This window comes from Entelurus aequoreus, linkage group LG19 (assembly GCF_033978785.1).
Source record: "Entelurus aequoreus isolate RoL-2023_Sb linkage group LG19, RoL_Eaeq_v1.1, whole genome shotgun sequence".
Classification (NCBI taxonomy): domain Eukaryota; kingdom Metazoa; phylum Chordata; class Actinopteri; order Syngnathiformes; family Syngnathidae; genus Entelurus; species Entelurus aequoreus.
Genome location: NC_084749.1, coordinates 10,762,834 through 10,780,276, shown reverse-complemented (window position 1 = coordinate 10,780,276; position 17,443 = coordinate 10,762,834). Strand labels below are relative to the sequence as shown.

The 17,443-nt window shown below is 37.4% G+C and overlaps 1 protein-coding gene across 1 annotated transcript in view; it reads right to left on the bottom strand.

Annotated features, from left to right (window-relative positions):
• The window catches only part of LOC133634849 (tax1-binding protein 3), an 18,544-nt gene extending 1,434 nt beyond the window's left edge, over nucleotides 1–17,110 (bottom strand). Inside the window, exons 1-2 of the mRNA XM_062027498.1 lie at nucleotides 16,955–17,110; nucleotides 13,506–13,625 (exon numbers count right to left, since the gene is read on the bottom strand). Coding sequence (XP_061883482.1) covers nucleotides 13,506–13,625; nucleotides 16,955–16,993 — 159 coding nt within the window. The 5' untranslated portion in view covers nucleotides 16,994–17,110. The remainder of the gene's footprint in view (nucleotides 1–13,505; nucleotides 13,626–16,954) is intronic.
• Nucleotides 17,111–17,443: the final 333 nt, after the last annotated feature.

Here is a 17,443-nt window from a genome sequence, read left to right as displayed (position 1 = left end):
CGCCGCCTACAATTGATTGATTGATTGAGACTTTTATTAGTAGGTTGCACAGTGAAGTACATATTCCGTACAATTGACCACTAAATGGTAACACCCGAATAAGTTTTTCAACTTGTTTAAGTCGGGGTCCACTTAAATTGATTCATGATACAGATATATACTATCATATATACTATCATCATAATACAGTCATCACACAAGATAATCACATTGAATTATTTACAATCAGGGATGTGGGGGGGGGGGGGGGGGTAGGATATGGACAGCAAGTAGTGGACAGAGAGAGAGAGAGAGAGAGAGAGAGAGAGAGAGAGAGAGAGAGAGAGAGAGAGAGATCAGAAGGCATAAGAAAAAGTATCTGCATTTGATTGTTTACATTTGATTATTAGCAATCCGGGGAGGGTGTTAGTTTAGGGTTGTAGCTGCCTGGAGGTGAACTTTTATTGCGGTTTTGAAGGAGGATAGAGATGCCCTTTCTTTTATACCTGTTGGGAGCGCATTCCACATTGATGTGGCATAGAAAGAGAATGAGTTAAGACCTTTGTTAGTTTGGAATCTGGGTTTAACGTGATTAGTGGAGCTCCCCCTGGTGTTGTGGTTATGGCGGTCATTTACGTTAAGGAAGTAGTTTGACATGTACTTCGGTATCAGGGAGGTGTAGCGGATTTTATAGACTAGGCTCAGTGCAAGTTGTTTAACTCTGTCCTCCACCTTGAGCCAGCCCACTTTAGAGAAGTGGGTAGGAGTGAGGTGGGATCTGGGGTGGAGGTCTAGAAGTAACCTGACTAGCTTGTTCTGGGATGTTTGGAGTTTAGATTTGAGGGTTTTGGAGGTGCTGGGGTACCAGGAGGTGCATGCGTAATCGAAAAAGGGTTGAACGAGAGTTCCCGCCAGAATCCTCAAGGTGCTTTTGTTGACCATAGAGGAAATTCTGTAGAGAAATCTTGTTCGTTGGTTAACCTTTTTGATTACCTTGGTTGCCATTTTATCACAGAAAAGGTTAGCCTCTAGAATGGAACCTAGGTAGGTGACCTCATCTTTCCTGGTGATAACAATGTCACCCACTTTTATGGTGAAGTCACTGACTTTCTTAAGGTTGATGTGGGACCCAAACAGGATGGATTCTGTTTTACCCAAGTGTATGGATAGCTTGTTGTCAGCGAGCCAGGTGCAAGTTCTACAGAGCTCAGCACTGAGAATTTTCTCCACCTGTGACTTGTCCTTGCCGGATACCAGCAGGGCAGAGTCATCCGCAAACAAAAACAATTCACAGTCGCATGCCGATGAAAAATAATCCGTACAGTCCTGTAACGGCTAACACAGGGATGTCCAAAGTGGGGGCCGGGGTCCATTTGCGGCCCGCAGCTTATGTTTACTGCAACGACTGACGGCACAATCTTCAAATACTGTTTCCAAAAAAAAAAAGTGGTATAAAAAAGCAAACAGGTGAAATGTAACGAGAACAAGTTGCAATCAGGGCTGCAACAACTAATCGATTAAATCGATTAAAATCGAATATTAAAATAGTTGCCGATTAATTTAGTCATGGATTCGTTGGATCTATGCTATGCGCAGAGGTATTTTTTTTAAATAAACCTTTATTTATAAACTGCAACATTAAAAGACAGCTGAGAAACAATAATCAAAATAAGTATGGTGCCAGTGTGCTGTTTTTTTTCTCTCAATAAAATACTGGATAGGATAGAAATGTAGTTTGTCTCTTTCATCCGATTATTAATCGATTAATCGGAGTAATAATCGACAGATTAATCGATTATCAAATTAATCGTTAGTTGCAGCCCCAGTTGCAATGTTGACTAATAATACAAAGCTGCCATGCAGGCTGTTTTTTCTTTAAAACGGTCATTGTTCAGAAAATAATAATGACTCAAAATCAATGTTATAAATTATTGACTCCAATTACTTCACATCAAAATGATTTTTGGGGGGGAAATAATGCATATTTTGTGTGTTTGCCATATAAAAAACTGTTTTCTTTGACAAAAAGGGCATAAAAACAAAAAAAAAACATAATAAAATTGTAAAACCTTATAATCGACAAATCTGAAGTTGACTTAGAGACTTAAGCATTGAAGGGAAAACAAAAAAAAGTATGACTTATTTTTAATACTTTTTTAATGATTTCCAATCATTTTAGTAGGACTTGAAAAAAAACTGTCCTTGCTCAAAAATGATAATGAATTAATATCAACAGTGTTTCCCATATACTGCCAAGATACCAGTGGCGGTAGGGGCGTGGCTATGGTCACCATGACATCATCGAGTAATTTGCATAATTTACTACAATATGATTTTCTCTAAAAAGGCTCAAAAAATGTATACTTACTAATTAATAATAACAGTTTTGTTTAAACGTCCATCCATCCATCCATCCATCCATTTTACAATATAATTACAACACGTTATGTACATATTTATATACAGATTTGAACAATAAGTTAGTCACTGAAATATATTTATTAGTTGTGGTTCTTACAAAAAATATATCTTATAAAAATATAAAAGCTAAAATGTATCTTAAAGCTCTGCCCCTTTAATTAGTGCATTCTAAATAATTTAACTACTACTACAACCATATTATTTACCAGCAACATAAAGTGAAACAGAGGCAGAGGTGTCCTGCCACAGTCAGTAACAAATAAACAGAAAACACTAGTGGTGGTATAGACACAAAGCTTCATCAAACATCAAAGAGCTCCAAAAATCTTGATCCTACACTTCTCTTTTGCAAAGTAAATCTGAACAGCCGATATGGGCATCTACATCAACTATATGATTTGCCTGAGAAGCTTGACAGGACACACACAAAAAAAATTTTTTTTATAAAAAAAATAAATAAATTAAAAAAATAAATAAATACAAATTTTTATTTTTTTTTTGTGGCGGCCTTAATTATTTCGTGGCGGGCCACCACAAATAAATGAATGTGTGGGAAACACTGATCAATGTTGTTCTGAATTATTGATCTATTTAAGGCTCCAATTAACCGGACTCTCGTCAGATACCGTATTTTTCGGACTATAAGTCGCAGTTTTTTTTCATAGTTTGGCCGGGGGTGCGACTTATACTCAGGAGCGACTTATGTGTGAAATTATTAACACATTAGCGTAAAATATCAAATAATATTATTTATCTCATTCACGTAAGAGACTAGACGTATAAGATTTCATGGGATTTAGCGATTAGGAGTGACAGATTGTTTGGTAAACGTATAGCATGTTCTATATGTTATAGTTATTTGAATGACTCTTACCATAATATGTTACGTTAACAGACCAGGCACGTTCTCAGTTGGTTATTTATGCCTCATATAACGTACACTTATTCAGCCTGTTGTTCACTATTCTTTATTTATTTTAAATTGCCTTTCAAATGTCTATTCTTGGTGTTGGCTTTTATCAAATACATTTCCCCAAAAAATGCGACTTATATATGTTTTTTTCCTTCTTTATTATGCATTTTCTGCCGGTGCGACTTATACTCCGGAGCGACTTATAGTCCGAAAAATACGGTACTTGTAGTTCGCTGAGCTCCACACAAGGATCTGGGACTTCTCAATAGGAGATGTATTTCAGAAGGTGGGGCCTTGTAAAAAAAAAATCATTGTATGTGATTGGATAAACCACATGTCCGTTATCTTGAATGAGGTGCTACTTCAACCACTCACATCCAAATCAACCCATGACGCTGATGCGCGCGACGCTGGGAAATCCAAAACAGAACAGCCGACATATTGGATAACGACAGAGCGAAAAGTTCTCTGTTCATCTTTTAAAGAATTAATATTCAATAGATTCGACAAAACAGTTGCAATAGCAGACAAAACAGTTCCAATAGCAGAATCAACATCAGCACACGACCCCTCGCTGCGTGCATCGTTGTTTGAATCAAACAGTCGCTTCGGCGCTACGTCACATCTATGAAATCCCACCCGGCGATCCTGATTTGGTTCATTATTTTTTGCTATCTTGAAGGAGTTTGCATTACCCTCGATCCCAGATCCTTGTGTGGAGCTCAGCGAACTACAAGGATATGGCGAGCTCCAATTGCTTCACATCAGTACTATCTATCTACCTATCTATCAAAAATTCCACTTTAACAATTGTTTTGGGTAAATTATCGCATATTTTATGTTTTTGCCATGAAAACAGGGTTTTGGTTAAAAAAGGGCATACAACAAAAAAACAAACAAAACATTTCTAGAGATATTTTTTAACATTTTCATGACTGAAACCCAAACTTAAGGGAAGCCCTAAAGCAGGGGTCCCCAAACTTTTTGACTCCGGGGCCGCATTGGGGTAAAGCAATTTGGCTGGGGGCCGCGCTATATATGTGTATATATATATATATATACTGTATATATATATATATAATATGTAAATGTGTGTGTGTATGTATATGTCCATGTATATATATATGTGTGTATATATATATATATATATATATATATATATATATATATATATATATATATATATATATATATATATATATATATATATATATATATATATATATATATATATATATATATATATATATATATATATATATATGTGCATTCATACATATATATATATGTATTCATACATATATATTCCTTGCGCACTAATTGACTTAAAGAGCGCACTTGCTGCATGTCATATTATCGATGGTAAAATGCATGTTTAGACAATATGATTAGCCTGAGTGGCTAGGAGACGGTAGAAAATGGACTAGTAAAGACAAATTTGAAAAATAATAATAATTAAAAAATATATATATATATTTTTTTTTTAAACTTGGGATTTCCTGCGGGCCGGATTTTGGACGCTGGGGGGCCGTATCCGGCCCGCGGGCCGTAGTTTGGGGACCCCTGCCCTAAAGGTTAAAACAAACATATATATTGGTAAATGAAAGATAACAAAATGGCCCCTGCATGATTAATTTTATTAGTGTGTGGCAGAGGTGTGGACTCGAGTCACATGACTTGGACTCGAGTCAGACTCGAGTCATGAATTTGATGACTTTGGACTCGACTTGACAAATTGTAAAGAGACTTGCAACTCGACTTAGACTTTAACATCAATGACTTGTGACTTCACTTGGACTTGAGCCTTTTGACTTGACATGACTTGCTACTTTCCCCAAAACCCAAAGATTAAAAAGTTATTTGGGAGCGTGCCGCTCCGTATTTTTCCTTTTCTTCGTCTGTGTCTATCAGCGTGTTGTTCCTGTCAGCTGGTGTGCTCTCAGTACAACAGCCAATCAAATTAGATCTATGCTGTTTTCATCACACAGCTCTCATCCAATCAAATTGCAGGACAACCAATGAAGAAGAATTGTCAAACAATGCGGCAGTGAGAAACAATTATGCCAAAGTTAATTTCGTTCGGGTATTAAAACTACGACTCGGTCAACAAAAAACGAATAGCCCTATGCAAATCATGCAGTTCGAATATTATAGACGGAGACGTAACAACTTCCAACTTCGTTCGACATTTGAAGATGCACAAAGAAGGGTAAGTTTTGAATGTAAGCTAACGTTTATTGGCTAAGTAACGTGACTTTTATTTTCTGTGTAGTTAAATCAGTGAGGCTGTAAACTCACTGCTAACGTCATAACCATAGACATCTTATAATGGTAGGCAGCATCGAGCGCTACTGCCTACAGGCGCAGACGAGACGCGGGGCCGCCATCTTGGAGTGGTGATCCGCTCCACTAGTGCAATTCATTTGGCAGGAGCAATGAACTGTCAGCGCATTTAATTCATCTTACCTCACTGAATACCACTGATTTTCACGCGCTTTGTTGTCATACGTGTAGCTATGATAAAGGACACATGTTTTGGCGTGTTTTATTATTCATAGTTTGCTTAACAGTAATATAATATTCTTATACGCTATAAGTGACCAGACGTCCAAGATCAAAACTGGGAATATAATCCCCAGAGAAAGGGGAAAAAAACGGTCAGCTATTTTTAAATTGAAGAAACAATATGATTAGGTTATATATACATGTGTATATCCTACATAAACAATGTATGAATACATTAGATATCTATATATCTTATAGACTGTATCTCTGTTGCTGCAGCAGCAGAGAGTTTATTCTGTCTTGACACTTTGTATTGATATTTTGTATTACATTCTTCCCTTAAATGATCATGTTTACAGTGATTGTTATATATGTATTTTTTATGTATGTCGCTTTGGATAAAAGCGTCTGCCAAATACTTAAACATATATAAACACCTGTAAGTCTTTATATCAGCTAAAACCACCAATCTGTTTCACTGGATTCAGAATAAAACCAAATGCTGTCTTACCCAACAATGTTAGTATTTGAATATTGTTACTTGAAGACTTATTCCTGGTTACAATTATACTGTTAAGAAAGTATTGTCTTATATTTTGCCTAAAATGAGAATGCATCATAATCAGTGGCGGCTGGTGAATTTTGTTTTAGGTGGGGCTGAAAGTTTGTAAACCAAACCCCTTTAGGGGCGTCATCCTCCCCCAGAAGATTTCTTTGTGATTTTCACATACAAATATTGAAGATCTTTGCTCCTTCTCAACTCTGTGGTAATGTTATTTTCATAAAATACAACCAATAGTACATTAATGTTAAATCTTACTTGTGAAAAGTAATCCCCCGATTCCTATTTTCAACAGTCCGCTCATTTGAGCAGGAAAACGCTGAACACCAGCCCGGCATCTTTGTTTTCTACCTGTCACCTGTCAGTTTAGGCTACTCGCCGGCTCCTCATCACCACTTCAAGATGCAAATTGCTCGCGTCACAGCAACCAATGCTGCGTCTACTTATAAGATGTCTGTGGTTATAACGTCATTGCAAACACGGCAATCTGTTGCGTCCACTGCAGTTCGCTACCTTATTTATACTTTTTGTCAAGTGATTTTTTTTAAGCAGGGTTGCATGAGGTACCTACAAATAACGTTACGTTAGTCAATGTATCACACACAATAACGTAACGTTAGACGGCGGTCAGCAGCACCGCGTATTTTAGCCACCTACAAAAAGACAAACATAGTCAAATAAAGGTCAGTTAAAATGCATACTATATTAAGAATACCGTATTTCCTTGAATAGCCGCAGGGGCGTTAATTATTTTAAAACCTCCTGTCACTCCTGCGTTTACCGGAAACCGGCGGGGTGGCCGTGCATGCGGTAATTATTTTAAAACCTCTTCTCACTCCGGCGTTTACCAAGAGGAATCCATAAAATTTAGACGTGCGCTTTGAGTGTGATGTAAGCATACCATCATGAAAAGCACATTTAATTAAAAAAAACGTTATTATGGTCTTACCTGTACTTATAAATGGAGTCCATTTGCAGCTCCTTCTGACCAAAAGCATCGATAACTTGTTTATAGAAGTCTTCATTATTTTCTTTTTTCCGTTTTAAAAGTCTCTGTCTCGATGGAGATATTCCTTTAATTATTACCTCCTGCTTCCATTGAAAGTCCAGTTTAGAAAACTGTTTTATTTTAGATACTGGTATGTAATCCTCCATGTTAGAAGGAAGAAAAAAAATCTCTTGCTGCGTGTGTTCACTTCTTCTGCAGTACCGGAAGTCGCAAGAAGGATCACTAGCGCGGCAGCGCCCTCTACCACCAGGAGGCGGGAGTCATTTAATGACTTATACAGTATTTCACACACGCAGCTACGGTATATTAATAAAACATAGCTGCTTACTGTTCTCTTTAGCATACTGTACCGGTATTCAATAGCTTGGACCTTAAATCCTACTGAATAGCTCTTTATCTTTTTTCCTTTGTGCGATTGTAAACTACTGAAAGCAGCTTCCTCCATTTTGAAAATGAGGACAGATGCGTCACTCGTGACGTAACGAATTTGACCCGGTGGAAGTTCTAGCCATATGCTAAATATTTTGCGAAACGAGTTTGACCCGGTGAAAATTATAGACATGCGATAATAAAATTAATATTTTGCGAAACGAATTTGATCCGGCTTCAATAATAAACCGGCGATAAGGCCAAGCATGCGTTAATTATTTTGAGAAACGAGTTTGACCCGGCAGTAATTCTAGACGTGCGAATACTATATTCCCTGCGCCAATTCAAGGAAATACGGTATGTGTACATATTGCATAGGGCCCTGACATCTAAAAAGTACAACTCTGTTCATTGTTATGTTCATGTATTTGTTATGTTTTTCATGTGTACGCACACATCAACACACATACAGTATGAGATGAGATCAATGAGGTAAGGTAAGAACAGAATAGAAACTGCTGTGGAACTAGTTACAATGCAATATGCCATGGAAATGCAATGTTAACACTTTTGTACAAATAAGTACAGTTGCACTTGTTTTTGCAAATGTGTTTATTCTGTAAAGGAATGAGTTAAATGTTTAAATTTGTTTACACTATTAAAATGACTGGTTAATAGTGCTATTATGAATTGCAATGTCAGTATTTTTTTTCCTGCTATTTCAAATGCACTTGTTTTAATAAATAAATACAACGTTTTAAAAGCATACACAATCTGTGCAAAAATATTAGTCTGTGGTTAAAAGGACTTAAAAGGACTCGAAACTCAAAATGCATGACTTGTGACTTGACTTGAGACTTTCCAGTCTTGACTTTGGACTTGACTCGGGACTTGCCTGTCTTGACTCGGGACTTGACTCGAGACTTGAGGGCAAAGACTTGAGACTTACTTGTGACTTGCAAAGCAATGACTTGGTCCCACCTCTGGTGTGTGGCCCTCAGTGGAAAAAGTTTGGACACCCCCTGTGCTATCAAAGGAAGACATTTTGTCCCTTCTACACTAAAAACAAATAGTCTGAATGTGTGTGTGTGTGTGTGTGTGTGTGTGTGTGTGTGTGTGTGTGCACACGCGCGCTGAAAGAGAGGAGTGTCTTCTCCTCCGCTTTGGTAAATTGTTCCAGGAAAAGTCCGATGTCATCACGACTAAAACTTGCTGCGGTATGAAGCCTGTTTCATCAATTCTTCCATACTTGTGAGCGCCATTAATGCACTCCTCCTCGCAAATAGACTTTTTTTTTTTTTTTTTTTGCAATTCCACAGCGATTCCCTCTTGTCTTTCCACACTGGTCTGTTGTCTTTTGGGGATAAAATGGACAAAACTTGTCAAAAAGCAAACATGCTGAGGTGCTGAGAAGGGAGTCGGGACTATAGTGTACTGCACAATATGTGACGTGGAGGGCAAATGCTGCGCCTTGCTTGGTGCTTGCAGGCGTGACAGAAAATGAATGAATGAAGCGTTCGTAAACAGAGACATGCTTTGCACATGGCGGTATATTTGGCTGCTACTACACTGCAACAACTGAAATCTAAGTAAGATTCAAATATCTCAAATAAGGGTGATATTTGCTTAATTTCTGTCTGATAAGATAATTCTTCTCACTAAGCAGATTTTATGTCAGAGTGTTTTACTTGTTTTAAGGGTGTTGGTCCTAAATGATCTCAGTAAGATATTACAGCTTGTTGCTGATATTTGATGACCTATATTGAGTAAAACATGCTTGAAACTAGAATATCAACTGATGCAAAGCTGTGTCATCAACACTCACAAGTATAAAACGACTTTTTTAAAGTAATCATTTCTTACTTCAAGCATGACAAAAAAAAAATCATGATGCCGAGCGCATATCATTATGTCAAGATAATGGCACTAGCATTTACTTAAGAATATTGTTCAACAAATTGAGCAAAAAGGTCTCATTTGTTTTTCTACCAAGAAAAGTGCACTTGTTATTAGTGAGAATATACTTATTTTAAGGTATTTCTGGGTTCATTGAGGTTAGCTAATTTGACTTGTTTTGGAAAGCCGAATTTTCTTGTTCTATTGGCAGATAATTTTGCTCAGTTCAAATAAAATACCCCTAATTTTTGTATTTTTCTTTTCTTGTTTTTGAACACTGACTTTTTGCAGTGTACCGGTTTAAAGCTTTAAAAAAAGCACATGCAGTTAGCAAAGTCATCCAAAAGATGGCGCAATAGTACAAACTAACACCTTTTCAGTGTATTTGCTTGGTTTAAAAAAAGATTTGCTTTATGGACATCAGCGAAGAAAAATCCATAAATTAGCCACACTGTTTTATTAGCTGCAGGGTTCAAAGCGTAGGAAAAGAGTAGCGGCTTATGGTCCGGAATTTACAGTAAATGTTTGCCGTGACTTGGAGGTAACTTGGGCCCAATGATTTAACGGAATCACAGATTTAGGCCAATAAAAACAGAATCAACTGTTGAATCACAACCCTATTGTTGTTGTTGAATTAGCCATTTATGAGTGTTTGTCCCGTCTTTATCAAAATATAACTATAAATGTCAACATTGTGTATGTGCTGAAAGATTCATTTATGATTGTTTATCAAAACATAACTATAGATGTCAACATTGTGTATGTGCTGAAAGATTCATTTATGATTGTTTATCAAAATATAACTATAGATGTCAACATTGTGTATGTGCTGAAAGATTCATTTATGATTGTTTATAAAAATATAACTATAGATGTCAACATCGTGTATGTGCTGAAAGATTCATTTATGATTGTTTATAAAAATATAACTATAGATGTCAACATTGTGTATGTGCTGAAAGATTCATTTCTGATTGTTTATCAAAATATAACTATAGATGTCAACATTGTGTATGTGCTGAAAGATTCATTTATGATTGTTTATCAAAATATAACTATAGATGTCAACGTTGTGTATGTGCTGAAAGATTCATTTATGATTGTTTACCAAAATATAACTATAGATGTCAACATTGTGTATTTGCTGATTCATTTATGATTGTTTATCAAAATATAACTATGGGTGTCAACATTGTGTATGTGCTGAAAGATTCATTTATGATTGTTTACCAAAATATAACTATAGATGTCAACATTGTGTATTTGCTGATTCATTTATGATTGTTTATCAAAATATAACTATGGATGTCAACATTGTGTATGTGCTGAAAGATTCATTTATGATTGTTTACCAAAATATAACTATAGATGTCAACATTGTGTATTTGCTGATTCATTTATGATTGTTTATCAAAATATAACTACAGATGTCAACATTGTGTATGTGCTGAAAGATTCATTTATGATTGTTTACCAAAATATAACTATAGATGTCAACATTGTGTATTTGCTGAAAGATTCATTTATGATTGTTAACCAAAATATAACTACAGATGTCAACATTGTGTATATGCTGAAAGATTCATTTATGATTTTTATAAAAATATAACTACAGATGTCAACATCGTGTATGTGCTGAAAGATTAATTTATGATTGTTATAAAAATATAACTATAGATGTCAACATTGTGTATGTGCTGAAAGATTCATTTATGATTGTTTACCAAAATATAACTACAGATGTCAACATTGTGTATGTGCTGAAAGATTCATTTATGATTGTTTACCAAAATATAACTATAGATGTCGACATTGTGTATGTGCTGAAAGATTCATTTTCTAACATTGACTTACTCGCCGAGTTGGTGTTTCAAGGACTCAGAAAAAAGATAAAAACAAATAATATCAAGATAATATTTGAATGGGAAACACTAAACATTAAAAGTATGTAAAACAAACCTTTAATGAAGTGATCACTGCAAACTTGTGCGTTCTGCGACTCTGCTCCCTTGGACTGGAGTGTGTGCCTCTTTTCTTGTCTTCTTTCGTAAAATCTCGCACTCTCCCGCCCTTTTTGTTTACCTCTCGAAAAACTCGGAAGAAAAGTTTATCCTTTTTGCGATTTGTACAGCCGAAAACAACACGAGCACAGGGCATTTTTTCTTTGAGAAAGGCTAAATGGCGCCTGGTACCCATTGAGGACAGAATTAGCTTGACCACCACGCCTATTTAATGACCTGGACATGACATCATGTGAAGCCAAGCAATACATGTCATATATCATTAGGGATGATACTCGAAACCGGTTTTCCCGGTTGTTTGATAAGAAAAGAACCGAGTCCTCGGACTCGAATCCCTTTTTGAGAACCGGTACCCGTTATCGAGACCACTATAGTAAAGGAAAAGAGTTGATTCTTTATTCGAATCCCGTCCCGACCAGAAATGCTCCGTGGGACATCACGTAGCTCAGTCATTAGGCGCAGATAGCGAAAGCAGGAAAACAATGGACGGGAAAAAGCGCTCCAAGGTGTAATAAAGTTCAAAACAAAAGCTATAATCCATCGAATAACTTTACTGAGATTTTAGCAGGGTAAAACACATGACCAACACTTTTACGACCAACCGGAAACATAGCAACGCACCTCCTTTACGGCAGCTGTCGCAACGTTCTTAAAACAACCGCAGCACATACATATATATACAACATATCTCCCTTTTTTAACTTTTGTTTTTCTTTCCTTGTAAACGTTACAAAATCACACTGTAGATGTGTTGTCGGTCTAATTATAAATAATGCAAACGAGGCGTGTTGGCTGAGTTCTTGACGTTTACTTTCACAGCGTGGCAACATGCAACACTTTTCGGGGCTACCGCGCATGCTCGTAACTCCCGTTGCATGCTGGGTAGTGTAGTTGTTATATTCTCTAGCTCATAACATTTTTCTCCCATAAAGAAATAATGTTAACTCAATAAAGTGTATTTCTTTTTTTAGCTTTAACTTTTCATTTATTAGCATTGTAACCACATTTGCAAAGAACTTTTCTCTTCATAGAATGTTCTTTCAATAAAGAAATAAAGTGCAAAAATGTCAAAGCATCATAACAAACAGTTATATCAAATAGCAGCAGACGTGCACTTTTTGGAGAGCTGTATTATTTTCAGTTTTGTGCCCAAGGGACTGATTTTATTTAACACTACATTATTATTTATACACCTATAGTGATCACAGAGACAGCTTGTTTTTGTGTTACTGTATATCTTTGTTTCTCTGAAAAATCCCACTTAATATACTTTGGGTAACAACAGTCAATATTTATTTATTTTATTTTATTTTTTTAGGTGGGTAACAGTCAATATTTATTTATTTATTAGATTTTATTTTTTTATTATATAATAAAAGTGAGCTTTTGTTAAACCAAATATTGTGTGTTTTTTTCCATATACAACAACCTATCTGGACTCGATAAGAGAATCGATAAGGAATCGGTTCGATAAGAGGATTCGATAATAGGCTCGAACTCGATAATTCCTTATCAAACATCATCCCTATATATCATTAGTAATACAAAGATATGATCAATTCAGAACATATTTGTATGTAAGAATATTGAACGACTGAGTTAAGGATGATTGTGTTTGTGTTTCTCAGAAAGATTCCGCCTACGCCATGACATCATCTGTTTGGTTTCACCTGAGGCGGCAATGAGTGATGGGTTCAGACCTGTTGTTGATCACATCTCAGCACACTTTCACTCCCTCCTCAGGTGGAATATTGCCAGTGTTTTCATGATACATTATGACAAACTACAACGCCCTTGCCATGAGTACACATCACATCAGCGCTGACTTACTTTGTCGGTCTTGTCCTCAGAGAAGGGGTTCTGACCGGGATCCTGGTCGATCCCTCCTCCGATGCTAAACCCCAGAATCAGATTTTCTCCCTGCCGCAGCTTTTGGATCTCAATTCTTTGCTGTTTGACAGAACAAGGACAGACAATCAGTATGCATGATGAATGTTTGGAAACAACAGGTGAGACATAACGGTCAGCAACAAACGGTTGAAGCGAGACAGAAGCGGCGCGCCACTGTCGGTGGGTGACACTGGACAACAGCTGCAGACTGGAGGACTCGGATTGTGCGACGTGTTTGTGTGGCGAGTAACCAGACATTCCATCAGTAGTGTGGCTGATACAATGAAGAGGCCTGGAATTCTGCCTGGAAGCTCAATGAGGTTTTCATTTAAACGGACTGACAGAGCTGCCATTTTACTAGAAATAGTCGCCATTAGGCTGAAAACTGTCGATATTGATATTTTTTATGACTTATCAATAAAACAAAACAATTTCAACACTTTTATTTTAAATATAGCCTTCCTCTGATTATAACCCCTCGGCTATCAAGGCAGAAAGGAAAGAAAATGTCAACACAACCATGGAAAACACTCAATGTAAACCAAATTGTTAAATCACATTGAACACTTAACCTCTTTAAATGAAGGTGCAAAAATAAGGAATATGAAAGAAATGCTTATTAAATTGTAACACAATAGTGCAAAGTGTGACAGCCTAAACATAGAGAAGCCTGAAAAGAACTATTTGATCTGCCGTTTCTTTTCTGCTCTGCCCCCCTCTCCTTCGTGGAGGGGGGGGGGGACCAGGTTCGGTGGCCATGGATGAAGCGCTGGCTGTCCAAAGTCGGGACCTGGGGTGGACCGCTCGTCTGTGCATCGGTTGGGGACGTCTCTGCGCTGCTGACCTGTCTCCGCTCGGGATGGTCTCCTGCTGGCCCCACTATGGACTGGACTCTCACTATTATGTTAGATCCACTATAGACTGGACTCTCACTATTATGTTAGATCCACTATGGACTGGACTCTCACAATATTATGTTAGATCCACTATGGACTGGACACTCACTATTACGTTAGATCCACTATGGACTGGACTCTCACTATTATGTTAGATCCACTATGGACTGGACTCTCACAATATTATGCTAGATCCACTATGGACTGGACTCTCACTATTATGTTAGATCCACTATGGACTGGACTCTCACACTATTATGTTAGATCCACTATGGACTGGACTCTCACTATTATGTTAGATCCACTATGGACTGGACTCTCACTATTATGTTAGATCCACTATGGACTGGACTCTCACAATATTATGCTAGATCCACTCGACGTCCATTGCACTGGTCGCCCATGGGGCGGTGGTCCCCACATCTGCGGTTCCCTCCAAGGTTTCTCATTGTCCCATTGGGTTGAGTTTTTCCTTGCCCTGATGTGGGATCTGAGCCGAGGATGTCGTTGTGGCTTGTGCAGCCCTTTGAGACACTTGGGATTTAGGGCTATATAAGTAAACATTGATATTTTATTTTTCTAGGGCCAGGAAGTTACAGCTATGTATATAAGGTGGTGTGGTATTACCGGTCTTGGTGGGGACGAGCGCCTTGAATCATTTACAGAAAATAATCGGTATCGGCCGTGAAAAAATACCTATCGTTCGATCTCTAATAATTAATTAGTCATTTGTAACTGCCTGAGACTATGAAAGTAAATTATTTTTATTATGATAACTATTTCATTACATTTAACTGCGTTGATTGCTACACATTTTATATTTGCATTCCAAGTTAAGAGGTCATACAACTTTTTACACACACAAAATCTAAATTTTCTTCCACAGAGAGATTTTTTTTTACACTATTTCAAATTGCAAAATACACTGTACACTGCAGTGTTTTTCAACCACTGTGCCGTGAGATACAGTCTGGTGTGCCGTGGGAGATTATGTAGTTTCACCTATTTGAGTTAGAAATATTTTTTGCAAACCAGTAATTATAATCCGCAAATGTGCCGTTGTTGAGTGTCGGTGCTGTTTAGAGCTCGGCAGAGTAACCATGTTATTCTCCTCAATATCAGTTTGGGAAGCTGGTAGCTAATTGCTTTGTAGATGTCGGGAACGCGACGATGGTTTGGATCACATTTGCAGGCGACAGCGGGAGGCAGTGTGCAGGTAAAAAGGTATCTAATGCTTAAACCGAAAATAAACAAAAGGTGAGTGCCCCTAAGAAAAGGCATTAAAGCTTAGGGATGGCTATGCAGAACGAAACTAAAACTGAACTGCCGACAAAGTAAACAAAAACAGAATGCTGGACGACAGCAAAGACTTACTGTGGAGCAGAGACGGTGTCCACAAAGTACATCCGCACATGACATGACAATCAACAATGTCCACACGAAAAAAGATAGCAACAACTTAAATATTCTTGATTGCTAAAACAAAGCAGGTGCGAGGAATAGCGCTCAAAAGGAAGACATGAAACTGCAACAGGAAAATACCAAAAAACAGGAAAAGCCTCCAAAATAGGAGTGCAAGACAAGAACTAAAACACTACGCACGGGAGCACAGCCAAGAAACGCAAAATAAGTCACGGCGTGATGTGACAGGTCGTGACGGTACACCTACTTTGAGACAAGAGCTATAGTGATGCATGCTTGGTTATGGTTTAAATTCATATCCAACAATTGCGACAACGACTTGTTATTGTCTACTGAGTTTAATTTCTTAATGATATCTGCTGGTGGTGTGCCTCCGGATTTTTTCAAAGAAAAAAACGCGCCTTGGTTCAAAAAAGGTTGAAAAAAAATGGTATACTGTGTAGTCACACATGTACTGAGAGGGAAACCAACCAAGTCAAAACATTTTTAAGGTAAAAGACAAAACAAAATAGTTCGGTAAAAACACAAAGGGTTGCCAAAAAGAGACAACTGTTTCATTTGCAAGGTCAAGACAAATACATAGAATACTGTATAATATGACACATATTTGACCTCCTGCTGTAGTGCACCTGGTCGTAATTATGATAATTCCCAGGACACGTGAAGGCAGCACCGTTTCAACCGTTTTATGGAAGGAGCAAAAACGACGGTGACGCCCATTGATATGTCAAAAACATTTCACACATTTGAACAAAAAAATTATCATTTTTGCAAACTTGAATTACATAACTGTGTTATTCATTTGGCCTAACGTCCGAAATTAGTGCGAAATAATTTGATCGTGCTTGGATGTCTTGAAAGTAATCTTTGGAATGATGAAATAAATAAGTAAGCATCGATTGAAGGAGTTATTTGACGCTATTATTATGTCGTTATTAATGATATTCAGTCGATGCAGAGTAAAAAATAAAATAAAAAAAGAGTACTATCTTAGCTGAAACTTGGCGTCAGAGTGTGAACAATGGAGTTACGTTGAATCATGTTCCAGTTGAGTTCGACTCTCAAACTTACCACAACTGCAGTCACCGGCTGTCCAGGAATGAAAGACATTGTTGGACTGGAATGTTTTGGAAAATAAACACATAAAAAGCAAACAGTGGCGTTGAGGGAGAGAAAAAATCCGAAGCGGGGTAACTTCCTTGGTGATTGCTAAATGAGTTTAAAGCAGGCTAGCAGGGAAACAGGGCGTGGTCTCGGGATACAACCACCGGTGCATTCTGGGCGATGTAGTTGATTTACGGTAAAAAGCTACGTAGCCTTTCAAGTTTTCCAATGGTGCTATTTTGAATGGCGTTTTCGTGTCCCAAAATTAAATAATATAAAGAAAAGTAACAAAAGAAGATAATTATTTGAGATGTGAAATAGTTTATCAAAATGCAATCCTCGGGAGACAACCACCCTGGTGCATTGTGGGTGATGTAGTACTGTGTTGTGTAAAAGCTAAATCGCCTCTCTATTGCAGTGGTTCTCAAACTTTTTTCAGTGATGTACCCCCTGTGA